Source organism: Aulostomus chinensis, chromosome 21, assembly GCF_037954235.1.
Source record: "Aulostomus chinensis isolate RoL2024-O1b breed Wild chromosome 21, RoL_Achi_v1.0, whole genome shotgun sequence".
NCBI classification, from domain to species: Eukaryota; Metazoa; Chordata; class Actinopteri; order Syngnathiformes; family Aulostomidae; genus Aulostomus; species Aulostomus chinensis.
In genome coordinates, this window is record NC_141340.1 from 13616271 (window position 1) to 13634556 (window position 18286).

General features: G+C 43.0%; 1 protein-coding gene across 6 annotated transcripts in view; it reads right to left on the reverse strand.

Annotated features, from left to right (window-relative positions):
* The window catches only part of ctnnd2a (catenin (cadherin-associated protein), delta 2a), a 292727-nt gene that overhangs the window by 39637 nt on the left and 234804 nt on the right, over nt 1–18286 (reverse strand). For all 6 annotated transcript variants that reach the window (XM_086191968.1, XM_086191964.1, XM_086191967.1 and 3 more), the window contains exons 17-19: nt 15016–15198; nt 10175–10348; nt 6299–6449 (exon numbers count right to left, since the gene is read on the reverse strand). In XM_086191968.1, the coding sequence (XP_086048094.1) occupies nt 6299–6449; nt 10175–10348; nt 15016–15198 (508 nt within the window). The remainder of the gene's footprint in view (nt 1–6298; nt 6450–10174; nt 10349–15015; nt 15199–18286) is intronic.

An 18286-nucleotide genomic window follows, 5' to 3' on the forward strand; every position in this document is an offset into this window, starting at 1 on the left:
TTCATCAGGGAACATGGTACACTGGATACGAAATACCCCGACCTGCCAAAGGAGGCACTATTGCAGCAACCAGGACATATCCTCATCCAGCTTCCATCGCCGCTCACTGTATCTGTACAGATGCCCAACTAAGACAAACGCAAAACAGGGAACCTAACCTATGGCCCTTGTGTTGGCGGGCAGCGCAATAGACTGCCGCGCCATGTGTGCACCCTCCTGATATAAAATCAGGCACAGAAGGGACAGCTGTAAGACCACTTTCTGACAAAAAACACATCTCTCCCTCTCTATTCTTCTCTCTTGTGACGCCTGACCAACCAGTGTCACGAGTTAGCGCCCTTGACAGCTGCAACTAGACTTTATTCTGTAGTTTGTACACTTTCTCACAATATATTTTCTCTTCATTGTTCTCTCTTTCTATTTCTCTGTCTGTCACGCTCCCATTCTGTGAGGAAGAAAGCCAGAGAGAACAAAGTGTGATGATAAAAGACATGCCAGAGCCTCACACACAAGACATTGATCCTCAGGGTGACACAGAAATTTCATAGAAGTACTGCTGCAACGGGAACACAAAAGTGTGTGTGTCACTGGACACAGCCACGCTATCATCAGCCGACTAGCTTTCAGAAGTTGTTTATTCTTACAATTCTGCAGTCTCTCATGAAAGGGGGAGAGGAATAAGTCAATGTTGTGTGGGGAAAACACAACTGGACATTTTTTTGGGTGATCAAAAATATTGGCTCATAATCTGCGAGGTGGGATATGAAAAACTCCCCTGCATAGTACCATGTCATTACTCTGTGTGTGTGTGTGTGTGTGTGTGTGTGAGTGAGTGTGTGTGTGTGTGTGTTTGCGTGTGTGCATGTGTTGTGTGCGGTAATGAATCACAGCTTTAAAGCTGTTAGTTTTTTTATTTGCATCTGCGTACAACTGCGCCTCGCCTCTAATACACACATATTAATCTACGATCATGCAATTAGTGAAATCCCTGCGGTGCACTACATCGGTTTCCACAGTAACACTCGGTAGCACTGATGTCATCGCTGTGAGACAATGAGCAAGAGACTGTGTTTGTGTGTGTGTGTGTGTGAGTGAGAGAGAGAGTGTGAGAGAGAGAGACGTTATGAGAGAGAGAGAGAGAGAGACGTTATGAGATCATGTCTGAATCAACATAGGAAGGAGACGGAGGGATGTGGGTGTGGGATAACTGCATGGCGGGAATGGGAATTATATTTGGAGACGGGAAGGTGGGAAGGGTATGGTAAAACAAAAATGAAGGGAGGAGAGTGGGAGGGGACAGTGAACAGGAGATGAGGTGTGACAAAGACAACAATGGAAGCAGATATTTTTGATTTTCTGTGACAGTTCCTTGCACGTCAATAATCTGTTTTGCTTAGATTTTCACATATTCGTCATTAAATGTGTGAAACTGTGTTGTTTTTTTTTAGTATGTAGTAGTAAGTATGGATGTTGGGATGAAATGCACATTTCTACTTGAAAATATGCACGACATGGAAGTAAGATGCCCCCTAAACAGAATTTAATTTAGAATTTATCTTCCTTTTTAAAGACAAAGTTAAAAATACTAGTTGGTCTCCTGCAAACAAGCAAGCATTCAGAAGAATAAAAAAGGCGTAATAAATCACGACAACTGTGGCACTATCTCACGAGATACGTCCAAAACCTGCACAAGGATTTTCCTTGGAGAATTTAAACCCGTGAGCCTTCCGAAATACTTCAGAAAGCTATCAAACTTTATATCGCGGATCATGATGTCATCGCTCAGTCCCAGTCTTGCTCTGGGAAGACCGCCACCTTTGCATTTCCGATCAAGCAGATCGATGAAGCCCCCCACCATGGAGCTGGCTCAGCAGATCCAGAGGCCGGTGCTGGTCTTAGGTGACTACACGGGAGAATGTTGCTGTGCCTGCATCAGAGCGACCAACACCCCCCCCCCCCCCCCCACACACACACACAGTCCAGAACCCCTTCAACATATACAACATATAGTCTAACATATAGTGGTTCAAAACGGGATCTTTCTGTGTGAGTCTCCATGTTCTCCCTGTTCCTGTGTGGGTTCTCTCTGGTACTCCAGCTTCCTCCCACAGTCCAAAGACATCAAGAGAGGACGAGGTTGATTGATACTCTAAATTGACCGTAGGTGTGACTGTGAGAGTGAATGGTTGTCTGTCTCTATGTGTTGGTCCTGTGATGGACTGGTGACCTGTCCAGGGTGAACCCTGCCTCTCACCTGAAGGCTGCTGGGATAGGCTCCAGCCCCCCCACTACCCTTAACAGGATAAGAAAATGGATGGATTAGGGATGAATGGTTCCACAGTTGCATTTTTTTAACATATCTACATCCTGTCTTCACTTCGTCAGGTGCTCTCTGTTTGAACTGGGAAAAATTGAGGAATTCTTTCTGTGCAGTAAAATTGTTTGTCTCCTAACCATTTCCACGTGTCTCCTAACCATTTCCACGTGACACTCCCCCCCCGCAAGCCTTAACAGGAATAAGCGGAAGACAATGGATGGATGGATGGATGGGAATATTCATATTAATCCAGAGTTTACATTTATCAATTTTTCAGTACACATTAGTTTTGTATTGGATTTTGTTGCAAGTGCAGCGTGTGAGAGCCTGAGCACAGGCCGCCGTGCTAGAAATAATGCAATGTCTTGTTGGCATTCATATGCCAGTCCCAATTTATGTGTATCAAATTACCATCTGTAAGTAAACAGGGAAGAATTGTGCTGACAGACGGTGTAGCAGTGAATGCGACTCATTTATTGCTACATGGGCTGACAGTGCATTATGCAAATCACAAACTATGAAGGAGGTGAAATCAGGGGAGAGACAAAAGCGTTGACAGATGAGATGAATGATTCTAAGTGACATCAATATGCCACTAAATCACACTGAAGGAGGATTGGAATAGGAGCGTACATATGTGGTTAGATCTTTGGCTGTCACTGCTCTCTCTTCCTATGATGCTTTAATGTTTCATATTCGACGCCTCTCCCCCAGCCGGACTTGGCCTCTCGCTGCTCTTTTAATCCATACTTCTCTGGAACTCGTGGTTTTGCCTCTTTCCCTCTGGCCTGTCTCCCTGCCATCCAGTCACCAAGCACTTCCCAGGGGGTTTGACACTGAGGTTATTGTATGTAAAACAAGATGTACGCCAAGGTCCCTACAGTGATGCTGCCAAACTTGCCAGCACAGTGTTTTGACACTTGAATAGGTTTTGAGATCAGATTAGATAGTATCTTATTTAAAAATATATTTACTTTACTTCACTCCCCCATTACTTCTTGGTGACTCCAAAAGTCATAAAACATAGATAAGTTAATGGAGCTAATACAGAGTACTTGTTCAGACGGGCTCTATTGAATTATTTTTAGGTCAAATCCAGTGTTTGTGGATTATTGAACATATGGCTGGAAAAAGGAAAACTTAGATTATACTTGATGTTTGACACATCCGAGAGTTTTTAAACGTCATTCTCCATTAGCTTCAAGCTAATAATTTAACGAGTGATTTCTGATTTCTGGAGTCACTAGGAAGTCACACAAGGGCGAAAAATGCCTTTGTGTGATAAAGACTCCTATTTGTGAGTTCTTGAAAGGCAAATTACTCTTATCACTTGATGCCTTCAATGGGTATCATAATTACATATAACTCCGATATGTCAAATAGCTGCAAATTGCTTTGTAAAATGCCTTTGTAGCTCTGGGTTCAACCACTGTTTCGCAGGAATAAAGCAGTTTGACTCAGAGTCAGTGTGGTGGATAAGGCTTGTGAACAAGTGCCAAATGGGTCTTGTCGTGTCTGGCCTCTACCTCGTTCCTGTCGACACATATCAACTCGCACCTTGCCAAGAGCAAAGGCTCACCCCTGACTGATCCCGTACACGTTTCTCCTCCTCTCTCCATTCTCTCTGAGCATCTCTGAGCTGTCCTGTCTCTCCCTTTGATTCACCATTTAGCCATTTGGTAGAGGTGTTCAATTCTGAGCTCATTTTGATCGTTCAATCCACTGAATGGACATAGCTGTTTAAATGTGATCTGTCACAGCATTCCCTGAAAAAAAAATCATGCTTCAGGGAGGTACAAGGCACCCAGGAAAGGTGTGAATGTGCCCTGACTGCCATTCCGTGCTCAGATGACTCCTTCAACACCCGTGATTTTTGAGCCTTAAACCTTTTTTGCAGTATCCTAAATATCACAATGGCTCACACGCTGTCCTTAAATGACCACCACAACTGCAACAATATTTTTCAAGAAATCACTTTTTTGGACCAACCTGCCAGCAACTCTCTTATGGTGCAAAACATGATTGTTGCCCACACACACACACACACAAAAAAAATGAAGGATTACGAATTTTCTCGATCACTCCCCCTCTACTCTGACCTGCAGCAGTTCACCTCCGCTGTCAGTCTTCTCTGGGACAAACACTGCAGAGGGCGAATCATAAGTAGGACTAAAACCACATTATCCAGAAACTGTGTATTCAAATGAAAATGCCAAACAAATTTGAATTCATTTCCATGTGAGCTTGCAAAAGTAATTACAATATTCAATCAGCAATCAGCCGGTATGTTTTGGCTCTCTGTCACTCCCACATTCATTACAATGTCCAAGGTCTCTTTTTCTACGATCCTCTTGCCCTTCCTCAAATTAATTACCTGATCTTATTTTTTGATATTGTGAGGATTTCAAACAAAATATAAAGCATTCGCAATGTAAAACATCAAATGGAGGAGTTGATTAAATTCTGTCTGACATATCTTCTTCAATTAAATAACAAAACAAAACACCTATTTGACAGTGTCAAGCTCATTCACAATGTATATCAATGCAGTCACGACAGCATCTTGAACATGAAATACTACCTTGACCCTTAACACCAATAATATCTTACATGACATGTTATTTTTGCCATTTGTGTCCACAATGTAACTGTAAAACATTTTTTTCTGAATCCTATGAAACTTTGAACACTGTCAATGTTGTCTAAGCTCTCAATCATTGCTCCCCCCACCCCCAAATGAAATGCAAAATCACACACTGATATAAGGACCAAAGCATACTTAAAGTCACTATGAAGATTTTTGCATCACTTGGCTCTCTGTTTATCTGGCTTGTTGATACATACAGCAAGTCGGTGTACTGAAGAAAAACGGACCTCCCAACAAATTATTAACAAAAATGGAGTGATAAGCATCTCCGTGAAGGCTGCAATTATCTTATAATAATCCGTTGCAGCCAGAACATCACACTAAGGGTGTGTTGAGCTTTGCCAGCGGCATTCCTCGTCGTTCTTACACCACTCCAGCAAAAACCCAGGGAGGCTCTAGAAGCCCTTCGCTGGAGAGTGAGGGTAGCAGGGTTGCTATAGAAACCACTGAGCCCACCAGGAAGCTGCGATAATCAGATACCAGAGAAAGAGAACGGTGATGTCACACATACACACAAACATGCCTCTTGTGTACTTTAGCTGCCGCTTGGAGACACACACACACACACACACACACACACACACACACACACACACACACACACACACACACACACACACACACACACACACAAACACACAAAACTGTCTTAAAGTGTCAGGGGAGTCTTCCCTTGTCCCTAGATATGATGTCAGTGTAGCGTTGTGCTTTTCAAAGCCCAATCCAACCCTTTGATCTGATCATCCCTTCTATCTCTCGCTCCTCTACCATGAATTTGAACTATTTATTTCCCTTCATCTTTCTTTCCTTATTAGCCTGATTCTTTTACACACTGAATTAAATCACTATGTCAAATGATTTCGCTGAACAATCCGACGGTAATGTTCTCCTCAACCGTGACACTTCCTTCCTTTGTGGTGCAGTAATGTATGGCAGATCTAGAGCGCGCACATTTTTGATCATATGAACATGTCACGCCTAAATTAATCTTTCAGTACTTGTCTATTCAGACAGATTCGATCCTTGCTTTTGTTTAATAGTTAACCATCTTAATTAATAACATAATTTAATGGGTCAAAATCAGATGTGACTACTGGTTAGCGTTGGTGTTAAATGATGCTACGTCTAATTGGGGCAAGGCTCTTGACTCTGGTGTAACATTACTTGCATATGAACATTGCAGAACAGCTAAATGAGACTGCAATTACTGATAAAAATGGGAATAACTTTATCCCCCCCCAAAAAAACAAACAAAACATAAGCTGTATTTGAATCTGATGGATCAGAAATCCGAGTTGTTTCACCATATTGGAAAAGACTTTGTAACTACTCACCAATTAGCTCCTTGTTCCTGATGTCCAGGGCCATATTCCTCAGGGCGGTGGCCACAGCACACACCACCTTGTCATTGTCTATCCTCAGTAACTCCACCAGGATAGGAAGGCCTTTCTCCTTGCGGACTGCAGCCCGGATGTACACTGACCACTAAGAGAGAGGGAGAACAAGGGGAAGATATAACTTCCTTGTTTTGTTTGTCATTCATCACATTTCATTTCCATTTTATAAGATTTATCATACAAACTTCACTGTCTAGCGAATACACACACACATAACAATAAAAGCAATGTTATCATTGCTTAGTTACACCACATACATAGGTTCCTCCTATCATAAACACATCATGGTTGTATCATTGCTTTATGTGATTGTCTTCCTATTGGTTTTCTCTCCCTTCAAGAGTTTGTCTGTGAATAAAGTGGTAGCAGATAGAAAAAGTCACACAGAGCACAATGGTCGAGGTTGAGTGGGAGATGTTATATTCAGGGGCCGTATGTGAGCGAACGAGGCATTGCAATGACTCAGAAGTGATATACTGTAGGAAGTAGAATTAAATGAACTGGAGAGAAGGGTTTTGAGCTTGGAGACCACTCTGTCCTCCCTCAATAACTATCAAGGTACACAGGAATGGGCTCCTTAAGCTTCAGCAGCTCCAGGGGTGCCTCCTTGTATGTCAACCAGAGAAGACTTGAGATGTGTTAATGAGCACCAAAGAATGCATATCAGTGTTTGCTGAGGCCCCCCCCCCCAAAAAAAAGTCATTAAAAAAATCAAATAGTGTAATGGTGAGTCCAAAATAAGGAAATTATGATTCATATTATAATTTCAGGAAATAATTCATCCAAGGGAAATGATCGTATGTCTAAGCCAAGAGCTTAGTGAGTTGAGCCGAGTGTGCCAGTGCAACGCCAACACATCTCCTTCCGAAACAGTTGGCAGAGGTATCCTCAGCCAGGAGAGAAAGCTTACAGACGAGACACAACAAAGCACACACACGCACCATCGGGCATGCAGTAAAGCCCCAAAATAGAAAATGTGATTTCCTGAAGACCACCTGATACCCATTTCCTCCTCCTCCTCCTCCTCCTCCTCCCTTGTCTTCCAGTAGCCTCCTCTTCCATCTCTCTCATGCGCCGTCTCTTCTGTCAGTTCCCCACCAGTGCATACACACACCTCCCACACACATCTACAGTAGCATGGAGGCATCCCTCTAGCGCAGCATCCCGTCTCTCACATACTCAAACATCGTCAAAACTAACATAACCTTGTGACAGGATTTTTCAACTGCATTTCAATCTGCATTTCCAGATTGCTTATTTGCAGACAATAATGTCTGATGTATTTTTGTCATTTCAAGGTCAGTCAAGGGTTATGGCCTCATACTTTCTGCCTTTTACCCTTATATCCGTCTCCCTCGAGGCTAAAGCTGCCCTTACCAATAATATCCAATATAACTGCATGACTCATACATTATTACCATCTAGCTGCTTCCATCAGTCTGCAGCTGTCGAACTCTGGCTGTGCTCCCTGGTGTGTTTAACAATATTAGGAACCATAGTGTCGTGGCTCCAGCCGTGACTCCAGTTTCCCCATTGTATTCCTCTGTTCTCCCAGTCTCCCTTGTGTCTCCTTCTGTCTCGTCGATGTCTGCATTTCCTTTGTTCATCTTTATTTTCCATTAAACCAGTTTTTCCTGTGCCACCCTGCTGTCTCTGTTTTCATTTCATACTGAAACGTATCTGGTTAAAATGGGTGCAGCACACACGGCGCACCTGTTGAAACGACTAAATCATGTTATGAATTTGGAGCGCTTCTTGGACTCTTGTTCTAAAACAACTGAATGTCAAAAAGAAAGATCCACCGGTGGCCATGATTCACAAAATGCTTTTGGCCAAGCCATGGCTTTTACGACTGGTGCCCAGCCTGGCAATTTTCCCTTATTCATCCCTTCAACTCATTGTTCCTGAGCTCACACTTCATCCTGCAGCACAGACAGAACTCAAACCTGTACTATGCCCAGTAAACCAACAGCCTGCTAGCCTTCATTCTCAAACCCTGGTATTCAACCTCCTGTCGGTCTTTCATGTCCCTGCCCCCTCTGAACCCCCTGCATACCTGTCACGAGTCAATAAGATCCAGTGGTCTAGTTTTGAACGGACTCGCGAGGCATTTGGAACAGTCCTCCTTGAGGCAGGTCCAGGAGACAGCAAGGTAATGTTGGCTCTAAACGCCACATGTCTGCTCAGCTGCACAACTCGTGGTCCAGCCAGTTTCAGTTCCTGGAGCAATGGCTGTCCCTGGCAAGATGTTTGTTCTTGTACCTGAGTTATTAAACCATCCTGCTGACAGACCCAGCTGGATTCAGTCCTCAGCCGTCCCTGCTGGTTTACAGTCTGTGGGATCCTGTTGCTAGAGTCAAAGCCTCAGTGGTTTCAGTCTGTCTGAGTTGCAGCAGCCTGGGTCGTCCAAGGTACAACTACAGTTGCACCATGGTCACCCCCCAGCATAGAGCCCTCCCCTCTCATAGCTCTATAAGGATTCTTCTGTGCCCTGAGTGGTTCCACCATCTTCTCCTGTATCAGGGCCAGGCAACAGACTGGTTCTACCCACCAAGGGAGCCTCCTGTAAATCTTCTTCTGTCTCAAGCACTGGGCCATAACCCCGGAGTGGCTCATCCCTCATGGACCTTCCAACAGTGTCTTCCCCAGCAGCACATCCATTGCAGAATTCTGATTTACATGTGCCCAAGCTGGAAGATGCCCACTGCCCACTAATAATATATCATCATCCATCCATTTTCTATACTGCTTATCTGTTGAGGGTCTCGGAGGGGCTGGAGTCTATCCCAGCTTACAATGGGCAAGGGATGGAATTCACCCTGGGTGGGTCGCCAGAAATAATCTATGTTTACTACATTACTGATAAGGAATTTTATCTGGTATCCTCTGTTTCAACTTTCTTGCGCTTCATCCTCATAATTTGTCTTTTGGGTTAATAGCTAGCCTGACCACAGGGCTTTGACCTGGATCAGGGGTGAATCTGTGGTGCCTTTTAATAAATGTATATATGTGGTTAGTAGTGGTTAGCTGAGAGTAGAGCTGGCACTCATAGCGCCAGCTTTGTCTAGAATGCGTAGCTGTGTTTGGTCTACGTGAAGGTCATATCTGTGCAGGATGTTCCAATTTGTTATAACTGGATAGTGCCAGACATCATAAGTATGACTGTTTATGAGGGTTGGGCAAAGATGTCCTGGGGGAGCAGACTCAACCTCATTTCACAGCGAAACTTGAACACCTGTTGTGGACGCCAGGTAAAGTGGTCCAGTGTAAGCCGTCTCTTAGTCTCCTGCCTGTTTCTTTGTTTACTGTCCTGGACTGTGTGAATTGTGGGTTGTGAATTGGTGTGAACTGCAGCAGTTCTTGGATTCAGACCACAAGACTAATCTGACACACAGTCATGTACATATACACACCTCAGTGCTTGGTCTTACAATGTGTCAACACACAATTCTGTGGTGTGCCAGTGCGAAACATTTGTTCTCAGTCTGTCTCAGCATCTGCTGCTATGCGGGGTAAGGACAGGTTTATGATGAAGCCCTACCTTTCACAGCGGTTGACAATGAAATACAGAGAAACATTTACAGTTTTATTGTTTACTTGGTGCTCTGTCAACAGTGAGGTTCAATAAAAGCAAGAATGGTGTGAAGCTCTACATCAGCAGCATATAAATGATTCACTCTAGAATCAAAATATCAGTGCACCTTGTAACTTTGACTCATATTTATGTAGACAATATCATACGACTGAAACACTGGAAGTAAAGAGATAAGAAGGCAAATCGTGGTTGAAACTTTTCAAGCTCAACTCTCTTACCTTCCAGCTGCCAGCAGCCAGGTTCTGAAGAGCCCCGGCTGCTCCCTCCAGGGTGTCAGAATTGGAGCATTCAGACAGCAGGGTGAGGTAGGGCTTGACAATGGTGGGGTGCCAGAGCATTTGAACCCCTTTGGGTGGCTCCACTGTGTCTGGAAAAGGACCCACGCCATCCCACTGTGAGCGAGAAGAAAGGATGTGTCAGATTGATGAACAAATAGCTGAGTGAACACAGGAAATAAAAAAAAAAGGGGGGGGGAGGCTTTTGTGAGAGGAATCAACGTTCATTCAGTTTTTTGACTTTTCCCATCTAGTTTTAGGATTTGATTTGAATTAACAAGGACTTTGGTTGTCATGGACAGTCAAAATTTTCAACAGGGGAGTAACACCCTTGCACAATAACACCTGGAGACCCTGGAGACCATCCAAAAATGCAGTCTTGATTGGTTGCGTTATTTTCGAACAAACATAAAACTCTGCTTTGGTGTGTTTGTGGTGATTCAAACTCGATGTGAAGGAGCAGGTGAAGCTGCATGAAGATACACAAGTCCACAACTCTTGACTCCCTTCCTGTATTTACTGTCATATTCCGAGGGATAGGAATCGAAAACCTGTTCTTGATGAGAACCGGTTCCCAGTGTTTCAATTCCTTGGAATCATTTGTCAATTTTGCGAATCATTCCCTTATTAATTCCAACAGATGCAAATGACGTCACCACGCATGTTGCGTAGCTTGCGTAAGCAATGCGGCGCTCCCGGTGACGTCATTCACCAGCGCAGCCAGCAGGAAACATCGCACTGAAGCAACTGTTGTGTTTTCGATCTGCTCCAGAGTGAATCTCAACCCAGCAGCAGCAGCAGCAATGTTAGCACGTCCTCTGCTGGTAACTAACCAACTAACACTGCTGATCATGTTAGTGCCACCTCACTATTGGGTTTGTAAGGTCATGTTACTTCTAAACTAAATAAAGTTTATGCCAACCGACTAGTTCGTTTTCCTTTTTCCAAATGAGGATCGATAAGAGAATCAATGAAGAACCAAATCGTTAAGCAGAATAAAAAATGGAATCGGAATCGTAAAAATCGTATCAATTCCCATCCCTATTTGTTGCCATCGCAGACACACCAGACCAATAAATGGAGTGGTCATTTTTGGTTTTGCTTGGATTTTCCTTTGTGAGAAAACAAACCCAACCAAGGGTGCAGCACTTCTGGAGACTCATTAACTGATTCAGATCAAATCAAATGAACAAAATGTATTTAATTACAACAGAACAGGCAGGAGAAGATCATTGCTGCCTCCTGCTAGTCAGAAACACAACTACCAGGGAGAGAGATGTGATCACATGTTCACTGCTCACTTGAGACAAGGGGAGAAACACGCTAATACTGGGTGATGTACTAAGAGCTGTCCGCTCCGCTTACTTTGAGCAATAAACCTTAAGCCCCATACCTTTATCCCCCCACCTCCTTTACTCACACAGACTCCCTTGATGTTTCAAACTCTGCTGAGTGACATATCCACACTTCATCCACGCAGATGTGAACTGACCTCTTGCCAATTACTTTTATTTTTCTTCCTGATTTTAATTCTATGCCCCGTCGCTATTTTCTACAGCTGATCATCCCTCCACTTTCCTCCATCCCCCCACCCACCCCAACCCCAATTTACTTATTCTATTTGCATCTTTCTCTCTCCACCTCTCAGTTCTCCCTATCGACCCTCTCAGTTTCGCTCAACTGCCTCCCCTCCTCCCCTTGACTGAAGGTAAACTAGGCTAGTGTGTGTCTTGAGAGATGTGCCGTTGAGTGTATTTGAGTGCGGTGTGTATGTGAGCGACTATGTGTATGTGTGTGCTTGTGTATCTATACATAGATTCTCTGATCACAAAATCAAATAATTCCTATAGTTTGAAGTGTGCAGAGGCACTCCAACAGGAGACGTCAACCCTTTCTAACCCAATATTTTCTGTTGCCTGGAGACGTCCTACATAAATATGAATGTATGTTAATTTGTGTGTTTTGAATTCTCTCAAGATTAACTATATCAAACACTTTCAAATGTATTTTTCTCTGCCCCGGAAACAAGAGGTTTATGAAGGTGAATTCAAAACTGTACTTCTAAATAGTCAATTAGTTTGCTGCAACATGTACTGAAGTTGGAGATACAGTTCTGTTCAACAGCACCAGTTACTGGTCAGAGAGTGGAGCACCATCCCTACACCCATCTATGGTGTACATTAAGGGACAACAAAAGAATACTTTATTTCATGAGAAATGTAATCTTGCAGGTGGCTGATAATCTTCAAACAAAACATGGTTCCAGAGATTATTCCAGGAAGCAACAAATCTTAGTGTTCCAGTAGTCCATTAGGAGGGTTTAGCTTCATTTCAGGCTCCTTGGCCTTCCTGTCTGAGCCTCTAATAAATGATTAAGGAGACTACATTAGAGTCAACAGCCTCTCTCACCTGCTGCCTGTCTGTCTCAACTAATTTGTCTACCTGTCTTACCATCTTTCCCTCACTGAGACTAAAATGAAAACACACAGAGACGATAGACAGACGCGCGCACGCCTGTGCCCGCACTCATGCACATACACGAGTATCCTACAGTTCAGTTTCCTGACATGAAGCTGCTTGCTCTTGTTAAATAAAGCTTTAGATTTGGTTATTGTGGTATCGCATGATAACTGTAACAAGAAAGGTGATGAATCCCAAAACATTTGTGAAGAGCCACACAGGCAGTTGAGACATCAGCCAGGAGGTGGTATCATCATCATCATCATCCAGTTTGATATGGCTGTTGTCTCCATGTGGTATTTGAAGCTTGGGTGTCCACTGATGATGTGTTTGACAGCCTGTCTTTTTTTTTGTTGCATCAACAGAGATCTGTAGCAGATACTCCACGCTGGCAACTCCAGACTGAAGTCTTTTAACCCAGGCAATCCAAGGTCTGTTGCACCCTTGAGACTTGCCTGAGTCTATATTTTATATGCTGAGGTGGGACATTGCTCGTCCCAGGATTCACCATGTGGAGGGCTCACGGTAAAGAGAGTCCAATAGATTTATTCAAGATGTTTCTGCATGCTCCGGTCAATGTAGTCAGCAGACGCAGGGATCAGGCATGCAGACTCATTGGTGCGCTTACATGCTTCAAGGTTAGAACGTTGGGATGTTGAGATGCTAGTTAGCAGGGTCGAATACTCAATAAGGGTTGTTGGGAGGGTTTTGCTTATTCACCTCATGGAGGTGTTAATCACAGCCTCAATAGTAGCAGTGCCTCAATGCACATACAGCATCCTCAGCAGGCAACTTCAGGAGGTTTAGGTGGTGTTAATGTGTGGGTTGAAGGTGAGGCTTTGTTCAAGTATGACACCAGGGTACTTGGGGTTCGGGCCATGACCGAGGTTGCGAGTATACTGCTGTGTGTTGTTTGAGTGTAAATGCGCTTATGTGTGGTGTGTGCGCGCTTGTGTTTGTGTGCGTGCGTGCGTGTCAGTCCTAAATTTCTGTGTGTGTTCATGCTTTCAGAGGTGTAGGTATCCAATGCAGGACCACCCCTCAGGTATCCGTCCCGATGTGTTAAATAACTAAAAGAAAAATGTATTCATTGTCCCTGGTGGTATACAAGTACATGTCTCTGAAAATTATTAATGAAAAGAGCAATTTAAACAGGAAACTACAAGAAACTTGCTCAGCTAAAGAAACACAACTCCTGAGAGCCTGAGGCATGAGCGTGTGCGCACAGCTACACAGACATGCTTCTCTCCCTAACAACCAATAATTTCTGCAATCAGTTGGCAAGACGGTGGTTCTCTCAGGCGTCCGCAGCCGGGTCCAAATGTATCTCACACATGAAAGTGTTTCCATCCACTATTGTGTAAATATTAGGTGTTGGTTCAATCTCATGAATTAATATGAAGCATATCAATTAGCCAGGGTTTAATTCTGCTTCCTGATTGGATGCAAGTTTGTTGCTTCACTATGAATGTTCTTTAAATTTAGAATGCGATTTAAATCTTTGCTACATTTGAGCTTCGTTACAAAAGGTGGTCTTTAGAGGATGTGCTTGGTGTTTTTTTTTTTTCCCCAGTTATTAAGTGAACAAATGTTCACTACTGTAGTCAAGTGTTATGTAGGCAGAACAGATGCGCTTTAGATTTTCTAGTTCTCCTACCTTTAACTTATTAGACTGAAAAATAAAGTAGATAGAAAGGGGGAGGATAAATGAGAGAATAATGAGATTTTAACCAAAAAGTTAGGGTTAAAAAGTTTCGGTTATATAAAGTGCGATGGGAAAAAAAAAAATGCAAAAAGTAGCTCATGAGCCAATACATTATAAAAGAAGCCGACGCTTTTCAACTCAGTGTGCAGAGTACTCTGTGATCTCAGATTTTCATCCCCATTCTCCATTATTTACCACGCAGGCCCCCTCGCTCAACTACTCACACAGTGTTCCTGCTTCATCGTGAAAGCTGCACCCCATGTGAATGTGCACAGATAGAAGATAAATCAAAGTGATACTCCGACTTAATTGAGTGGAGAAATACAATAGATGCAGCTCCTTCCAGCAGGGTAAACATGGTCAGGAAACGGTTGAGAGAAAAGGATCGGAATCAAGTGCAATGCGAACTTAACCGAGCTTCATTAGAGGTTTTGAAGTGACGTGCCTTTTTTTAAAATACCAAAGAATTGAAGATAAGCGAATGAGAAGTGTTGCCTTTCTTGAGCATCACAAACTCATGGAATCTATGCCAACCAGCACTGAGCTAACGCTTAAGACCCAGGATGGATGTTCTGTTTATTATTATTTATTATTTCATCCTGTTATCGCTTTTTTCTACCTGGTCGGCACCCTTCTTTTTCTTCTTCTTCTTGCCCCAGCAGCCGGAACTCTCTCCGTCACGGCCATTGCTGTCACAAAGCAGGCCATCCAACTCCTCCAATCCCCCCTGCTGGCCATGGGATGTCTCTGCAGCCAAGCGATACGACAGGTTCCTCAGGATGCAAACACAGTTCTCTACAGTCTGGGGGAAAATGGAGTCAGGAGACATGAGATAATTTAAGTATATGAAGGAAAAAATTGAGAAAAAATAAGTTAAGGTTTCTGGTATGCTAATGTTTTATGACTGGCTTTTCACCCACACCCACAAGCCAGACATACAGATTCTGTAATACTGCAACTAAGAAGATGTGTGACTTTAGGTAGCAATCTGGTGTACAGCAATCACATAACTAATAAACTGTAGTTCTGCATCTAGAGCTGTCTCTCTCATCCAGCTCCTCATTTTATGCCTCCTACAGGACGACACTTTTGGGATCTCTAACGATTATTTGAAGCCATACTGTGTCACATGATCTAATAATCCCTCGCTGTAATGCACATTAAAAAAGCTAACAACAACAACAAAAAAATCAAAGAAATAGAAAAACATGGACATGTTTGTGGTTCGGGGAAAAAAAAAAGAGGCCAGCAGAGGATGCGAGTTCATCAAAGACAGCTTAAGGTGACGTTATCGTCTGCATACCTGCATGCTGGAGCTGATTGGTGTGTTGTTTGAGTTGCATTTCTTTTGCTTGTTGGTTTGTGTAGCTTTCTCAGAATGACATAAGTTGACCATTTTGGGCTGTCAAGGAGATTTATGCACACCCTTGCTACCATAAGGGCGCAGCACTGCCTCCCCACTCTGTCTCCATATATTTTGTTCAGGACATGTAGAAGATGTAAGAACAGTGCTACGTTTCTGTCTTGATCATGCGGTGTAAACGAAGCTAAAAAGGGACAGAAGTGAGAGAGCAGACGGAAGATAATCCCGTAAGTGATATGCATCTGTATTTTGTTAGTTCTGAATTTGAAATGAGATTGGAAGGAACTCAGGTAAATGAGGAAAAATGACAAGCCCAATATATTCCATCACACCTCATTAAACAGCAAGTATTGAGGCACACCCACCAGCTGAGGAACGTGTGTGTGTGTCTGACTGAGAGAGAAGTGCTTGTCTGTGCTTCAAAGTGTGCTTTAGAGTGCAATAGTGTGTGTTTAGCATCACTCTGACAGTGGAGTCAACAGAGTGGAAATTAACAAAGACAAATCATCAATCTTTTCTCTGTCTGACCGTCAGTTTACACAAAAACAACGAAGGAGTGTAAATGAACAGACTCCGGAGATACAACAAACAAAACAACGTCTCACTCCAGTGGGCTGCTGTGGTGTCTCAAACTCACATTCTATTACAGAAACAATGTAGGAGAAGTTACATATATTATTTCCAATTTAATGTGACATTTCGCATTTTGATCTGCTATTTCACATTTATGCGGCGCCCCGTTTTATTTCTGGCTGCACTGTTCAGGGAATAAAAGGACACTTGATTTTTGTGTTAACATGATTATGTGGTTGGTTTTTGAAAGTCAAGGGTCAGGATCAGTTCCATAGCCGAAGCCCATCAACTTTCAGTGTGCGTAGCTCGGGGGAAAAAAAATAAATAAAAATAATGCTTTTGTTATTGGAAGGTTTTGTGTGTATGAGACTGTGGAGCTTTTACAATCTGCTTCTTCTCACACTACATATCAATAGACACCCAACAGCAGCAACCGCATTTCACGCAAGCTGTAAAATATCAATACAATATATTCCGACTTGTCAGAATTATTTTAGTTGTGAATAGAAAATGATATTCTAAGCCCATTAGGTCGAGATTTAAATGAGTGTATCTTAATGGGTTGTTAACTGTGCGCCAGTACATCCAGTGAAAGCAATTTAAACGTGTTTAAAACGGCCCCACAGCATAACATCACCCATCGATAGATTGCATTAAACGGCACAATTGGCTTCACCACATCATTTTCACATTACGTACAAATTGATGTTCTTTGGATTTTGTGACATTTCTGTCGGTGTGAAAGGCCGCTGGCAGATGGCAGACATTGTCTTGGTAGCGATGGAGTCGTGATTGAACTGACACAACTTAGTGTCTTACTTAACTGATACTGATAACATGACGACTGGTTCAATGTACTTTCTTGCTTAGAAAAAAAAGAGTTAAGTTGCGTAATTATTCATACCTCCACTCGGGTCATTTTTTTCGGTGGAGTTTGTATGTCAGAGGGAAAACGACAAGGCTAATCATGTTAATAGTCATAACAGGACATAACAGGAAATGACTTTTTTTTTTAGTTTATTTTTTTCCTTGTATTCTTCCTCATGGGTTGACCGGATCCACCTCACATTTGGGTATAAACACTGTAAGAACTCGCTGATGAGTTACCCTGAAGACTTTAAGGTTTCTTTAAACGGCGGCATGGTAGCAAGGTGGCCAGTTTTGCTCTGGACCACGAAGCATGTATAACTAGACTCCACATGGTCAGATCTTTCCCAAACTTAACAAGTTTGATGGGAGTCCTGACCTGATGACATCTACAAGCTACATTTAAGTCGTTGTCATAGCACCAACTACTGGTTCAAGGAGGTAAACATGACTTAACAAACCATTCGATTTATGTAACTATTACACTGTGTTGTCCTGTGTGTTCTCTAGTGCCCTCTAGTGGAGACAGGAGGTCATATTTGCATATCGCATGTGGGGGTGCAAGAAGAGCCCTGCACGGGCTTCTGTCTAGCTCCTGGAATCTAGATCAGACTAGGACCTAGTTAAGTTAGAAAATAGGGCTGGTTCATTTATAAAAGTGTTTACAAGACGTCTGGTGGTGAGTTGGCCGTGTTTGATCAATTCACCCCGGTAAAAATTAATGTTTAGCCCAAATTTGGCCCACATCAGAACCAGAAGTGCCAAACGTGGCCAAAATGAGGCCCAAATGTGACTTCTATCTGGGCAGCCACTCAAGTCAACACTTGACCTGCATGAAAATCCATATACTATATATCATATAAAACAATGTCAAACAACAGTTCAAACATTAATCACCACAGTAAAAAGGCATAGACAAGCTGGGGCAGAGTGAGGCAATGGCGTGTGGGAAAACAAACGCCATTGCCTCACTCTGCTCCAGCTTGTCCAGGGAAAACAAACGCGCCGCACAACCTAAACAAATAACAATAAACATGCAGGCTGAACCTCCCACCTCTGCTTTAAGTTCATCTGTGGGGCTTTTCAT